The sequence below is a fragment of the Amphiura filiformis genome, chromosome 6, assembly GCF_039555335.1.
Source record: "Amphiura filiformis chromosome 6, Afil_fr2py, whole genome shotgun sequence".
Lineage (NCBI taxonomy): Eukaryota > Metazoa > Echinodermata > Ophiuroidea > Amphilepidida > Amphiuridae > Amphiura > Amphiura filiformis.
In genome coordinates, this window is record NC_092633.1 from 31,785,577 (window position 1) to 31,799,675 (window position 14,099).

General features: G+C 35.6%; 1 protein-coding gene across 1 annotated transcript in view; it reads right to left on the bottom strand.

Moving 5' to 3' along the window:
- LOC140155275 (uncharacterized) overlaps positions 1 to 14,099 on the bottom strand; it is a 44,126-nt gene that overhangs the window by 24,577 nt on the left and 5,450 nt on the right. Inside the window, exons 2-4 of the mRNA XM_072178040.1 lie at positions 9,147 to 9,245; positions 7,346 to 8,698; positions 4,571 to 4,849 (exon numbers count right to left, since the gene is read on the bottom strand). Coding sequence (XP_072034141.1) covers positions 4,571 to 4,849; positions 7,346 to 8,698; positions 9,147 to 9,245 — 1,731 coding nt within the window. The remainder of the gene's footprint in view (positions 1 to 4,570; positions 4,850 to 7,345; positions 8,699 to 9,146; positions 9,246 to 14,099) is intronic.

Sequence of the window (14,099 nt, forward strand, 5' to 3'; positions counted from 1 at the left end):
GTAGAACGTCGGGTACCATAAACATTTTTGAATCAATCCATTTAGAGCAATGGGGACGAATGTCATGCGCTGAGATAGTATTTATTCGACAATCCGCATCAGGAAGTATTGTCTTGCAAAATAGCTATTATTTGCCAGTACATGAGTATATGCCTACTTTGTGTTGAAACCCTACTGTTGAAACATTATGTTATTATTTATGAACTAAAGGTTTTCTAAAATAGGCCCAGCTTATATAAATACTTTCCTTGCGTATTTATTTATTTATTTATTTATTTATTTATTTATTTATTTATTTAGTTAGTTAGTTAGTTAGTTAGTTAGTTAGTTATTTTGCGAATGGGTCTGAGAAGTTGTAGACCTATAATTTGTTATTTCGTTTTGTTTGTTGAATACAAACTATAACATTTGGACATAAAGGACATTTGGAAACAAAAAACCATTGTACAAGAAAATATTATTTAAAAAAATCAGGTTACAGAAAACAATTCTTGTAAAGTCACTGTTATTCACTGATATTCTTGGGAAGGAATGATGGTATTAAACAAAACTCAATTTATATTGGAAACCAGTTGAAATAAGAATTGTTTAGGAAAAGAATAATGCTCAGAATAATGTTATGCATAAAACGTAATCTCGCCATATAATTTCGTGTAACAAAAACCGCTGGCCCATCATCACCTATAGAACCTATCCAATAACCGGAACGGTATAACAATTGAAATGGCAGGACAGATTGTTTTGCTAAATTGGATAGGGTCTATGCCCTAAGTTGAGAATGGACCGTCCCACTCGATTTGTTAAAAGGTCGCGAACCCTTTTGGAGGACCCAAGTAACTGCCTAAAATGAGGCAAAATTTAAAAGAAATGGGGTTTTTACTTGAACTTTGGAATTTGAAAAGTATAAATCACGTTAGGTCTAAGGCTGTATAAACACTTTTCTTTAATGACTTTTGCCATAATCTTTTATTTTTTCAAATATCTTAAAATTTCAAGAATCTAAACTAATTGAACAGACAGTAGTTAACCACTAGTGCGCATTGAGATGAATGATCTTTCTTTCAAACTTGGAACGAAGTGAATTGACGCATGCGTATTGTAATCGCTCATTTCTTCGCCATCAAACAACCGATTCCATTAAAATTGGCGTATAAGATGCAAAATAAGATGGGCTACACGCTGATATTTAGTTTTTTTTCTCGACTTACGTCCAAATTTATTCGCCTGGTAATTTTTTTCTGGGACACCCTGTATTTAAGATGTATCACATTTTCATCCACTTCACTCTGCATATTGCATTTGTTTTACACGTTCCTGTTCCACGTTGCAATATACCCATGCTGTTTTATGGTGGTTTTTGTTGTAAGTTTGATGCGCATTTGACGTAAGTTTTATACTTTGATATTAGTTTTGTGTGCTATACACATTTTTATGGTTTTGTATTTCACTTTGCATGTTGCATATCTTGGTTTCATCTTGTTATTTCCTCTCGAGCTCCTTGTGCATTTGTAATATTATTTATACATGTTATATCTTCTTCATACAAAATGTTCGACATATCATGCATTTTTCATAGACTTCACTTTGTTTATTGCATTTGTTTTTATTGTTTCTCGTCTTTACTCTCGTGTGCCTTGTGCAGATTTCAAGTGCAATATGCCTGGTGTTGCAAAAGTTTGTCGCAATATTCGTTTGGTAGGCCCTATGTTGTTTTTATTTTGTACTTTATCTCATTGGCATCGATTTTGACTTTTCACTCAATATATTGCATTTGTCGGTCTTGTTCTCCAATGCTTCTTGCATTTCCCTTGTGCAATATGTTTTGTTTTAGGTCTTATATCAGATTTTTTTGGTTAACTCTGTTTTTTTAAAATAATGTTTTGATGTCTTTTAATCCTAAAGATCTTATACATTTATATCTTTCTTGATGTATTGCGCTATGCTTCTGTGAGAATTTTTGCCCGAAATTATGCTCCAGGAGCAGATGCTTTTGGAGCATGCTCTTGGAGCATGACTAATCTGGAGTAATATAGTTTTGAATACACAATGCTCCAGGAGCATAACTCCAGATTATTCATGCTCCTTGAGCATATGCTCCCGGAGCAGCTGTTCCTGGAGCAGCTGCTCCTGGAGCATAATTTAGGGCCAAAGTATTATTATTATCATGCTAAAAAGTCACGTACAAACTTGAAGTTTATACACAATAAATTGAACGGTTTATTTGATAACAAAATGGTATACTATGGAAAGCCTATTGATTTAATTGAGCATTTATCCAACATTCGTGTCCAGCTCTGTCTGCAGCTATTATGAGCGCCCTCTTGCAACCTCACGATATCATTTTAATAACAGCAACCCTATTTAAATAGGAATTGGACACATGCTAACACTAGTGGAAGTTTTGGACGAGAAAACGGACATTTTGATGAGAATCGGCCAAAATGGTGAGAATATAATTTTCTCATTCTCTTGGATGAGAAACTTCCTGGTGTGTGTGTCAATCATTATTGTCTTATTAAAACTGGTGACAATTGCTAATCCCCGATTATTATTTTCTCATCCAAAAGAATGAGAAAATTAAATTCTCACCATTTTGGCCGTTTCTCATCAAAATGTCCGTTTTCTCATCCAAAACTTCCACTAGTGTTATCTGACAATTGCTATATTGCCCATATTCATGATATTTAAAGATGTCCGGATCTATGTGTGTCTTTATTACAATTAAAAAAAACCAATCAATTATCATGCCATAGATAAATTAGAGTTTTAAAACTTATTTTCGTGTTTCACAATGTCAATTGTCATGAATATAGAAGAAAAGTTTACTGGTTTGAATAAGTCACACACAAAAAAAAGAAAAAAAAAGTGAAACTGTTGGGGCTCGAACCACTAGCCTTTCGTTTCACCGTCTGAAGTACTGTCCATTACACCACGCTGTCATGTTGAAATAATTACGGGATTCCGTGATATATGGGTGCGCATTGCATTCTCGTGATTATGAAAATGGTAAATCTCGACAGACGATTTACATTTGCTAAAATCAGTAAAATGTAAATAATGTTAGAGCTAACAAAACGTAAAATAGTCAAATTAGATGTAGTTTTGAACAAGCTTTCAAACAAAACACTTTCCAAATAAAAGTTGACACCAAATCGGCCTAAATTATGAATTTTGTCAACGGTTTACCATTTTCTAAATTAAAGAAACTCCTTGTATTAATATTCAGTATTAGACTATGGTAAACCGTCAAATCACTATGTGATTCAATGGGACGATTTACAATCGCACTTTACCATTTCACGCAAATAAAATGATAAATTTTAAAGATATTTCTGCATGAGTAGCCTACTTCATGAGCGTACTAATGCGATTTTTTTATTGGTTCGTGGTTTTTTTTGCTTTGGGGGAGGGCGTTGATCTGAAAAAGGTGAAAAAGGTCGTTTTTTGACTATATTGCCCTGCACTGCAGCGACCACGCGATACATATCCACTGAACTATATCATGCTGATCACTCACATCTGTAAGATTAGTAATGTTTGAAAAGAGCGCTATTGTATTCAATCTGTGATTGTAGACATACACAGGTGATGGGTGCAACCTGCTTGTAGTGCAGGGCGATATAGTCAAAATTGATACAATAAGTTGTTTTATTTTATATCCACATCATAGCTTATGCATTAACTAATATTCATTGAAAATTTGGAGTAATTCTATCAAGTAGTTTTAAAGTTACAGCCAAAAGTTTAAAATCAGATGTTAATTTTAGCGATTGCCTCATACAATCCCCGAAATATGTCTTGAAACATTAAAGCGTCTTTAGGGAAAATAAGTCCCCCACTCCCCGTGCAATGTTGAAACGTGCAAATGTGTTCAGCGTGTCTCCAAAGTGTCGCAACATTGAATGATGGGGGTGGGGAAGGACAAGTGTTAATTGATGGCCCAGCTTTCTTCTAATTCCAAATATTGAACATTTTTATCCACATTAAAAATACACTTTTGATTTCATTCAAGATGCCTAAAGCGTTTCAAGGACATTTTTCGGGGATTGTCTGAGGCAATCGCTAAAATTAACATCTGATTTTAATCTTTTGGCTATAACTTTAAAACTACTTGAAAGAATCACTCCAAATTTTCAATGAATATTAGTTAGTGCATAAGCTATGATGTGGATATAAAATAAAACAACTCATTGTATCAATTTTGACTATATCGCCCTGCACTACAAGCAGGTTGCACCCATCACCTGTGTATGTCTACAATCATAGATTGAATACAATAGCGCTCTTTTCATACATACTAATCTTGGACGCCACTGATTACACACACAGCCGAACCATGCTGTAATTTAGAAACCTACTTGTATTATTAGTGAACGCGAAAGTCCAGTGAGCGCTCCCATTGCGAGACTGTACGAATTTGTGTTGAATCTTCCTTCCAAATATAGAAAGATCGCGTGACCCATGGCTGGTAAAAGTGAACTCCTACAAGTACTCAGAAGTGGAATGCAAATTCCCTTTGCATCCGAGGGAGGGTCTATGGATACAATACAGCTTGTTTCTACATACATACCAAATTCCTCCTCCAGCTCGTCATCCTCAAATTGTTCTGCCATCCACGGTGGGATCGTATACCATGGGAAGAAAACTCCCGCGTCACCACCTCCCTTTTGTTCTCCGTCCGTCCCTTTACTTGGGTTGATGTTTCCCCATCCAGGGGTATCTCCTTGGCTAGGTTCATTAGATTGACTAGGTGGTCTTTTTGGAGGTTGGATACCAATACCGGTGCCATGATTAGTAGCTAATACAATTCCAGACACCACCGGTCCCGTACAGTCTACTTCTTTTTTATCTGTATATATACAATGAGAATCATGCAATATTTAGATATATCATACCCTCGTCTTAGAGTAAGACTGAGGTAAATTTTTGCAACCCCGTATATTTTTCTATATTAACCATCATATTCTGTTTGGTCATATGTATAGACGAATCCAAATTCACGCATTCCTACACCTTACTAGCAGCCTTTAGTTGGGTCCCCGTCGGCTACAATGCACCCAAAATGTGAAATTATTCGGCCTTGGCGGACATTTTTAACTGTATTCCATCACCCGTTTTACACCTTCCGTGAAAACATAGGTAGACAAAAGAATGATTAAAGTTTACAACACAATAGGCCTACAGTTCCTTTCTGCAAAACACACAGCTGCTACTGTGTTCATGAAAATTTTTAAGTGTATAATCAGCATTTGTTTCTAAATGATAAAATCACTAGGAAGGAGAAATCCCGGTGAGAAATGCGTTCAAATCTCCACGCATACATTTGACACAAAGGGTGAACATTTACATGTAAAGGGTAGGCTGAAGCATCTTGCATCTTGATCTTAAGTGATGACTTTCCTTGATAAAGGCTTAACAATCATGATGTGGCCACAAAAGTTTGGTTGCAGTTAAGATGCTGGATGCTGACAATCCAACTTCTTAATTCAACCAATTTCTGATGGTCATTTCTTCTTGTATACCTTTATGCATGAGAGCCGTCACTCTAGATTGTTGCAACTTTTTCAATCTATCATTTACAAATACATTTCATCTCTTTTTGCCAATGAAAAAAACTAAGCATCACACTACAAACTTCATTTTTCCTCCTGTAGTGCTTTTACCATTTTTGAAACAACTGCTGAATAAAAACTTTTAAAAAAACCCCACCATTTATGTCCAAAATCATGTTAATGAATCATTGTTTTACACTGACAAATGATTGCTTGGGTGACTGAGTTACCGGACACATAAAATTAAATGAATAATTAAATCAATCAAAACATTGATCACGTTGTTTTGAGGACATTATTGTACATTGATAATAATTTATATGTATAAGATTTTGAAAAGTGCAACGTTTTCTGAAAGCATCATTTTTGGATCAAAGTAAAATGATTTTGAAAAAGGAGAACTTTGGGAGGATAGACAATTTTTTCCTCAATTCACAGGTTATTAAAGCTTTCAAATCACCAAAATACACGTCAACTTATGCGATGAAATGATTTGTAATTTTAGGGGGTGGGGAATTATTTATGAAACCTTTACATGTAGTGCGTATAAATTAGTGGTGACCTTGAGAAAACTTAGTATTGACAATTTAATTCAAATTTAGATTTTGAAGTCACATCTGCTTACGTTTATACAAGCTGTATCAAAATGATTGGTACCCATCAGTTTTCAAGGATATTGAAAAGCCTGCTACTTTCCAAATGCAACATTGGGTCCCCTTAAGGGATGGGGTATGAACGTTTGGACAGTATTCATTGTGGGACATTCGAGCACATCAGACATGTCGAATTGCATTCTGAATACGAAGAATGTCCTTCTGATATCAAATAATTTTTTTTCCTTGAAATTCGCAATGTAATACAGATTTTATGGCAAATCATTAAGGGATCTGGAATGAGCGTTTTGAGCGTTTCGGCAGTATTTTTTAGGGGACATGAGAGCACCTCAGACGTATCGAATTGCATTCTGAATACGAAGCATGTATATCTGATATCAAATAATTTTCATTTTTTGAAAATCACGATATAATTCAAATCTTATGACAAATTATAAAAATTTGATATTTTTCAAATTTTTGATATATAACAGTCCTCGATGTAAATTTTATAAATCTAATGATATATTCTTAAAGTGTATGTAGCTGGGAGGAAAAGCCGACGATCAATTGAAAATTTTGACCTTTCATATTGAAGATATGGATTTTTTCCCAAAAAGCCCTAATTTTTTTGGTGTATAGGGGAAAAAATCATATCTTCAATACAAAAGGTCAAAATTTTCAATTGATCGTCGGCTTTTCATCCCACCTACATACACTTTAAGTATAAATCATCAGATTTATAAAGTTTACTTCGAGTACTGTTAAATATCAAAAATATCAATTTTAATGATTTGCCATAAAATGTGTATTACATTGCGAATTTCAAAAATCAAAATTATTTGATATCAGAAGGACATTCTTCGTATTCAGAATGCAATTCGATATGTCTGATGTGCTCTCATGTCCCCGGACTCATGTCCCACAAAAAATACTGTCGAAACGCTCGAAACGCTCATTCCAGATGCCTTAACATGACCATTTATCGCTATATGACTGTTAATAACATTAATCAACATATTATACGGATCCTGTGTTGCAATGTGATGTGGCAGTCATGTCCATAATCACTTGAAACTGATGGGTACTAATCATTTTGATACAGCCTGTAGTTATCGAAACCTGAGATAAAAATGGATCAAGATATCAAGCTCTCGGCACGAGAAAACTCTGTCAACGAATTTTTAATATTCTACTTACCCTGATCAGCTGTGTTATCTTCTGTACATAGTGTTCTTCGTAATCCATAAACCACAGGAAATGCATAAGATGTGCCCAGCGTAAATCCATAAGCAATGGCTGTAAATCTACTTCCAGGAGCTGGACTTACTATTGTGTTTGCCCCCTTTCCAAGCGGCATCTGATAATCTGCATTAAATGACATTAATCGCATCCAATCTTGCTTTTGCTCTGTTTTATACTTGTGGGAAATCAACGCCTCATTATTCAGGTACATATTGAAGAGATCCCAGGACGTTACAGAAATAGTTGCGAAACTGCCGAAGGTATCTTGCCCTGATTGGTCGAAACTACTAAACGTGACACCGCCGGCGACATATTGTTCAATTGGAGGTATTATCGTCATAAAAGGATCCCCAGTTCTATCCTTAGCACCTCCTTTAGCATACTGAAGCACCATCACTGGTCTATCGGAAACAATTGACATTGGAAAAGCAATAGGTTGGTTAAATTCTCTGAAAAGTCCACCTCTTTGTAGTACGAACACTTGGCCTAGTGTATAAAATCTTGTATTAGGTCTTGCAGCCAACACCCTCAGAACAGTTCCTGATGTACGGTTAAGTAAAGGCAGTACACTAAATTTTTTACCCCATGTAGCTACTGGCGGTACGTGTTCGACCAGGTGATCACATCGGTTCAATTGCTGTGGCACTAAACTACAGGTAGCACCAGACATAACAGATATAGCTCTATCAGCAAGAATTCTGGTACCAGTTAAATCTCCTTCTGTTTGAATTTGTACAGACTCCATTCTGTTTATTGTAAATAAAATCGCATCACCAATATTAAACCATTTTCCATTGTACTGTAATCTTTGGATAGGTACCAGCTTTACTCTTGTTAAATCCTGTGTTCCTGTGATTATCATCTGAGATCTATCCATACCATTTGCTGCGTATGATGCCGCCATGTATTCCAAACCCAGTCCTGCTACCGGAATGGCCAAAAATCCATCGTGTGATTTAACTTGAATATTCATTCCATGTACTGAGACTGGCCGAGTAGCTCTTACCCAGATGGTTCCATTTTGTGGTCCAGTTCCAGAAGCAGCAGCAATAGGTGGAATGTCCACTATTTCAGTACCGCCTTGAGGGATCTCCACTTGCCTAACGAATTTCAGATCTGGAATATCGACCCGAACATTAGTTACCGAGGGGCCACCAGCACCAATTAAAAGTTGCAAACCTTGTGGTTGGGCATTGTTAACATTACTGGTGAAGCAGAATATGAATTCCATACCTCTGGTGTCTATTTGGTTACCAGGGTCTGGCGTACCACGTAGTCCACCCTTATCACTGTTGGGAGGTTGGGAGCCTGTGAAGGCAATTGTAAGTGAATAACGGTTAACTTAAAACTTTTGAAGGATGTATTTGGATTTATTGATAACACTGTCTCAGCTTCATGATAAATGTATTATGTAATGAAAGGTTTACAAGAATGTTTAATAAGTTACTGTTAACACTTCCGAAATGTAAGGTGGCACATCATACAAACTGTATCAAAATGATTGGTACCCATCAAATTTTGGTTGGTTTATTGACTAGCTTGTTTCTTCAATATGCAACATTAGATCATCTTGAAATACCAATGATGTGGCAATCTATAATCACTGGAAACCGCTCGGTACCAATCATTTTGATACAGCCTGTATGTCAGTATCGTGCCTGAAACTCAACGCTTTCAGAGAAAACAAGGTCAATATTAGAGGCATGTTTGAAGGCGCATAAATTATTATGAGGAAGAAGTTGAAAGGCACACATACCTGGAGGATTGTTTCGTTTCGGAGGTTGACCTTGTCCAGGGGTTTGGTTGGTCACAACAGGTTGACCACCAGATTGCCGTACCAAACGATGCTTAGTTTCTAGAAATAGAAAATACAAATGCACATTTTATGATGTATTACAAGTCTAATATAGATGCTAATCAATTTTACTTTAATCTGTGAGCATGCATACAAGATCCTTGCACACACACAAGATGAAACGGTGCTGCTTTCTGCTTTTCACTCCAAGAAACATGTCTGCTTCCACACTATTCCACTTACTCTTTAGGAATTATTACCTGTGCAATGATCTTGTACTTATTGTCACAGATTGCTTGTGCTAGGTGCCAATTATTGGCTGTGAATGTGGTCCTGGAAGCTGTTCCATGTCAGTGCACATTGTTGTTGTGTCAGTTGGATAACTGCTAGGTTACTGGCATTTTTTTTAGAATAGAGTATATAATATTTGTTCATTTTGATCCGGGATTTTGATGGACAGAATTTTAAGATATGACCTTGTGGCAAATTATAAGTTTCTTTTTGAGATCAGTTTACATTTTTGATGCAAAGTATATCTAGGTATTATAACATCTAGCTGAAAGCGGGTAGATAACGCTGACGAAACCAGTCTAAGGTGCGTGATCGCCGTAGATAGCTGGACAGGACATTCGTACAGACCAGGAATGCAAATACTAGTTGTAGCGGATAATCGGGCGTTACCCTGACCGGAACCGACTGTAACAATGTCTTTATCATGAGTCATTTGCCCCTGCTTTTCCAGATTATCTACGCGAAGGGGGACTTATTATGGTCCTGTGGAGATTGTGAACCAGGCACCTCTGGCACCAATGGCAAAGGGGATCATGAATATACTGGGGGCGGGGGGTCATAGAATTTTGAGCATTTTTTTTTTGTGGGGGGTTATAATTTTTAAACCAAAATAGGGGGGTTATAGAATTATTAAGGTCTGGTGACTCAAAAATATTTGCTCGATCCGCTCCTTCTTTACGTTTATGATCACATATTTTAGCGCGCTTCGCGCACTCCGCTCCGTAGATTTACTCACATGTAAATGCTAGGTGCTATGCAACCATGACAACAAATGTGTTTTAACTGGCGATAGGTTTCAATTCATTTCACTATTTTGATATTTTATGGAATAGGCTACTTCATATCGCTATATTATTATTTATATATCTACTATCATATCGCTAACTTTAGTTGACTTTGACACTGAGAGCTAAGATTGGCATCATCTTAATTGATTTCATTTCAAAAAGGAAATTCAAATTCCGCTTTTTACTATCGCTTATATAAATAACCCAGCGAGGGGAATGGATAATATTTGTGCGCTAATATGAAGAATGTCTGATATAGTCCAACTGATAAGTAGCGTTTGTTTTGGGTGATTTTGTTTCTCTTATTCAATATTTGTGTATACATTATTTATTTACCCGGGTATATTTAATAGAGATGATATGGAGCGTGTCCGATACGGCTACAGGGCGGTGATATTTCCGTAGACGTGTATGGCTAGACCCTGTATACTTAAAACTAAACATGCTATACGGAAAGGTATAACAATTAAAATGGCAGCCAAGTTGGAGGACTGAGTTCAAAGATAACAGAGTGAGAGGTCTCTAGATCGATTCCACAACCATCCATACCTAGGACCTATTTTATTATATTATCATGGGAAATTGCTAATGGAGCCTCGTAGAAGACAGAATTTGAATGAGGATGTATACACTCGGGTGGTTGTTCATTATCAGATACAAAAATAATAAGTACTTTTGATAGGCCCTAATACATTGAAAATCTTTTTTTAAAGCTATGCAAATTGGACAACAATGGCGTTTTTACGCCTTTGACCTTTTCACCAAATTTTGAAATGAGAACAAAATGCAACTCCAAAAGTAAACTTAATAAATAAATATAGATGATAAAATAAAGCAATAATTACCCTGTGTGTGTTTCAAATACCAAAATTAACCTTTGCGTTTGGGTAAAAATAGTCTGATATTGAAACATTTTCGCGCGTAAATGTCGCCGTCACTTTGGACTCGTCATTCGCGGACCCTTCCCGAATAGTAAGTTATCTGGCCTTACCTTTATAATTAGCATGCAACAACAGGAAAGGAGACATTACACGTGAATCTATTTTAAGTCTAAATTTTACTGCGGTTGATGATGTGCCCACCTTAAAGGCCTATAGTGATTTGCTCATCCGGACGATCGTAAAAATCATCAAAATTCAGATTCTGGTACCTTTGTCATTGTCATAGATGTGCTAATAGAAGCTAATAGAACCTGCCAGTGGTTTAATAGGAAGTTGTGTATTTAAGACAAAATAAAGCACTTTACATGACTCTGTAATATACACTGACGGTATATAAATTAACTACATGCATTTGAATGGGGCGTCAACTTCATTGAAATACTGCTGGTTTCTTCGGTTTTGTTTTTTTTGTTACCAAATTTTTCATTTCAAAAATACCAAATGTCATTTTGAATGACTTATCCTTCACCTTTAAGCAATTTATAAACAATTTCATGTTTTTACACTTGCGCCGGGATCACTGAATGGAAGATTAAGTCTTTTTTAATTACTGGGCAATCTGTGTAATTCACCGCTAATTGCACCATAATCCATTTCGGATGCATCCATCTTCCAAAAAATCATAACAACATATCGAAATTCCCGGGAAGCCCAAGTAGTGGAACAGTGCCTAATTTGCATAAAACTAAAATAGCCGCTTATGCAGGGGTGAAATTGCAAAGTTCGGTAAATTTGGTATGACCCAATACCAATGCAATTTTCTCTCCTCTCATCATAAGGATTCAGAAAAAGAATAGTTTGATCTGTCTCCAACGTACAGTTCTTGAGTTATAGGCAAAAAGATCAAATGTCATTTTTGGGATCACAGGTGTCTACAAATGTTCCGATTTTAATCAAAATGGTCTCAAATGGTTCATTTGGCAAAGATAAATCAGAAAATCAAGGTCAACAGGACTCAATGGACTCTGATATATTGTGCCATGTTATCCAGGTAACAAAACACATGTGAGATATGGCAAACTATTCTTTGCTTAGATTATAATGATTTTGCATGCGAAGCAATCCGATTCTATTTTTCATCATAATCAGAGAGTTTGTACACTTTTGTCCACTGTGGAACCAAACATTTGACATTTGACATATATGTGATGCGATCAAGTCAAATCAGTCGGAACTCGGAAATATTGATTTTGAGATATAGCCAAACAAAGGAAGTATTTCCTTTTGTTACCTTTTGTTTTGGAAAGTCTTTCATTGCTCATACCTTTGGAATTGGTTGTTCAATTTCAATGGAATTTTCTGCAAAATCCAGCTTTGTAAATGCTTTTTACTATCCTAAAAGAAACTGAAAATTTCATATTTCCGAGTTCCGACTGATTTTGCTTGATCGCATCACATATTTTCCCTTATAAGGCAAGAACTGTGCATTATATCGGACATAATAAAAACTATACTTTTTTTCTAAATCCGTAAGAAAAATACATTGGTACACTTTTTAACAAGATTTGACTACCATTGAAATTTTACCCTTGCATAACATGCATTTGAGGCCATTTTTTATTTATATAAATTAGGTAATGTTCCACTGCTTAGAATTTCCGGGAGTTTTGATTATGATTTGTATGAGCTTTTGAGATATGTAATGCAATTAACTAGTATTGAGTCATTTCATAATTTGGCAAGCCTATTATGACCAGATGATTCAATAGAATTGAATATATACATACAGAACGTACGCCATTAAACTTCATTATATGATTTAAGGGGGTACTACACCCCTACCCAATTTTGTGCCTATTTTTGCAGTTTTCTCCAAAATTATAGTGCATTGGGGACAAGTAAGATATGTATATTATAGGGGCAAGGACTACAACTACTGCACTGGAAATTTTATTTCAGCACAGACAACAGTTGTGGAGTTACGGTCAAAAATCAAAAAATATTTGATCAATAAATAAATAACTACTTGCTTTGAGTTGCTGAATTTTCAGTACAGTAGTTGTAGTCCTTGCCCCTATAATATACATATCTAACTGTCACCAATGTGTTATACTTTTTAGAAAAATGCAAAAATAAACACAACATTAATCAGGGGTATACCCCTATAAGCAATTACTAACATGATTAAATTGGGGTAACATTTTTGTTTAATTTTAGATCTTTGATCAGTGTTGATATGACGATTGACTAATCTGAGACCATTTGAGACCAATTTGTCATTTGCCGTGTATATAGATAAATGACAGAATTTCCTTTCCAGAATACTTTGAGATATTTTTAACAACGCACATTTATTTTTAGATTTTACATTATTCTCTATTATTTATGCAGTTACTTAAATCTGGTAAAATCACTGATTTAAATTTCCCTTACTGTAACAAATTTGTCGCAATGTTTATATTATAATCGAGATCCCTGAGTGTGTACTCGGAGACAATATCGTTCCAACATACATTATGATCATGGTGATATATTTAAAAAAATGGAAACGATTCCTGAATCATGTATTACAAATCGCCAACCCTGGTAAAACTATAACCTATATAACATTTTATAATATCATCCTGAAGATGTTTGATTCATAATTATACTAGTCTTGATTGATTGATGGATTATAGACCTTGGCAAACGTATAAGCCTATAGTATCAACTCACAATATCAAATCATAAAGTTGCAATCAGAATTATTTATAGGAATGCGTATCACTTGTTGTAAGTGAAATTGTACAAATTAATGCACGAGTACTGCAATGTTGATGCGCCTAATGCATGAGCCCCCATTCAATTCGCAAGCCCCTCGTGCATTAGACGCGACAACATCGCAGTACACATGCATTATTTTGTACAATTTCACTCTCAATAAGTGATACGCACTTATCAACCTATAAGTATTT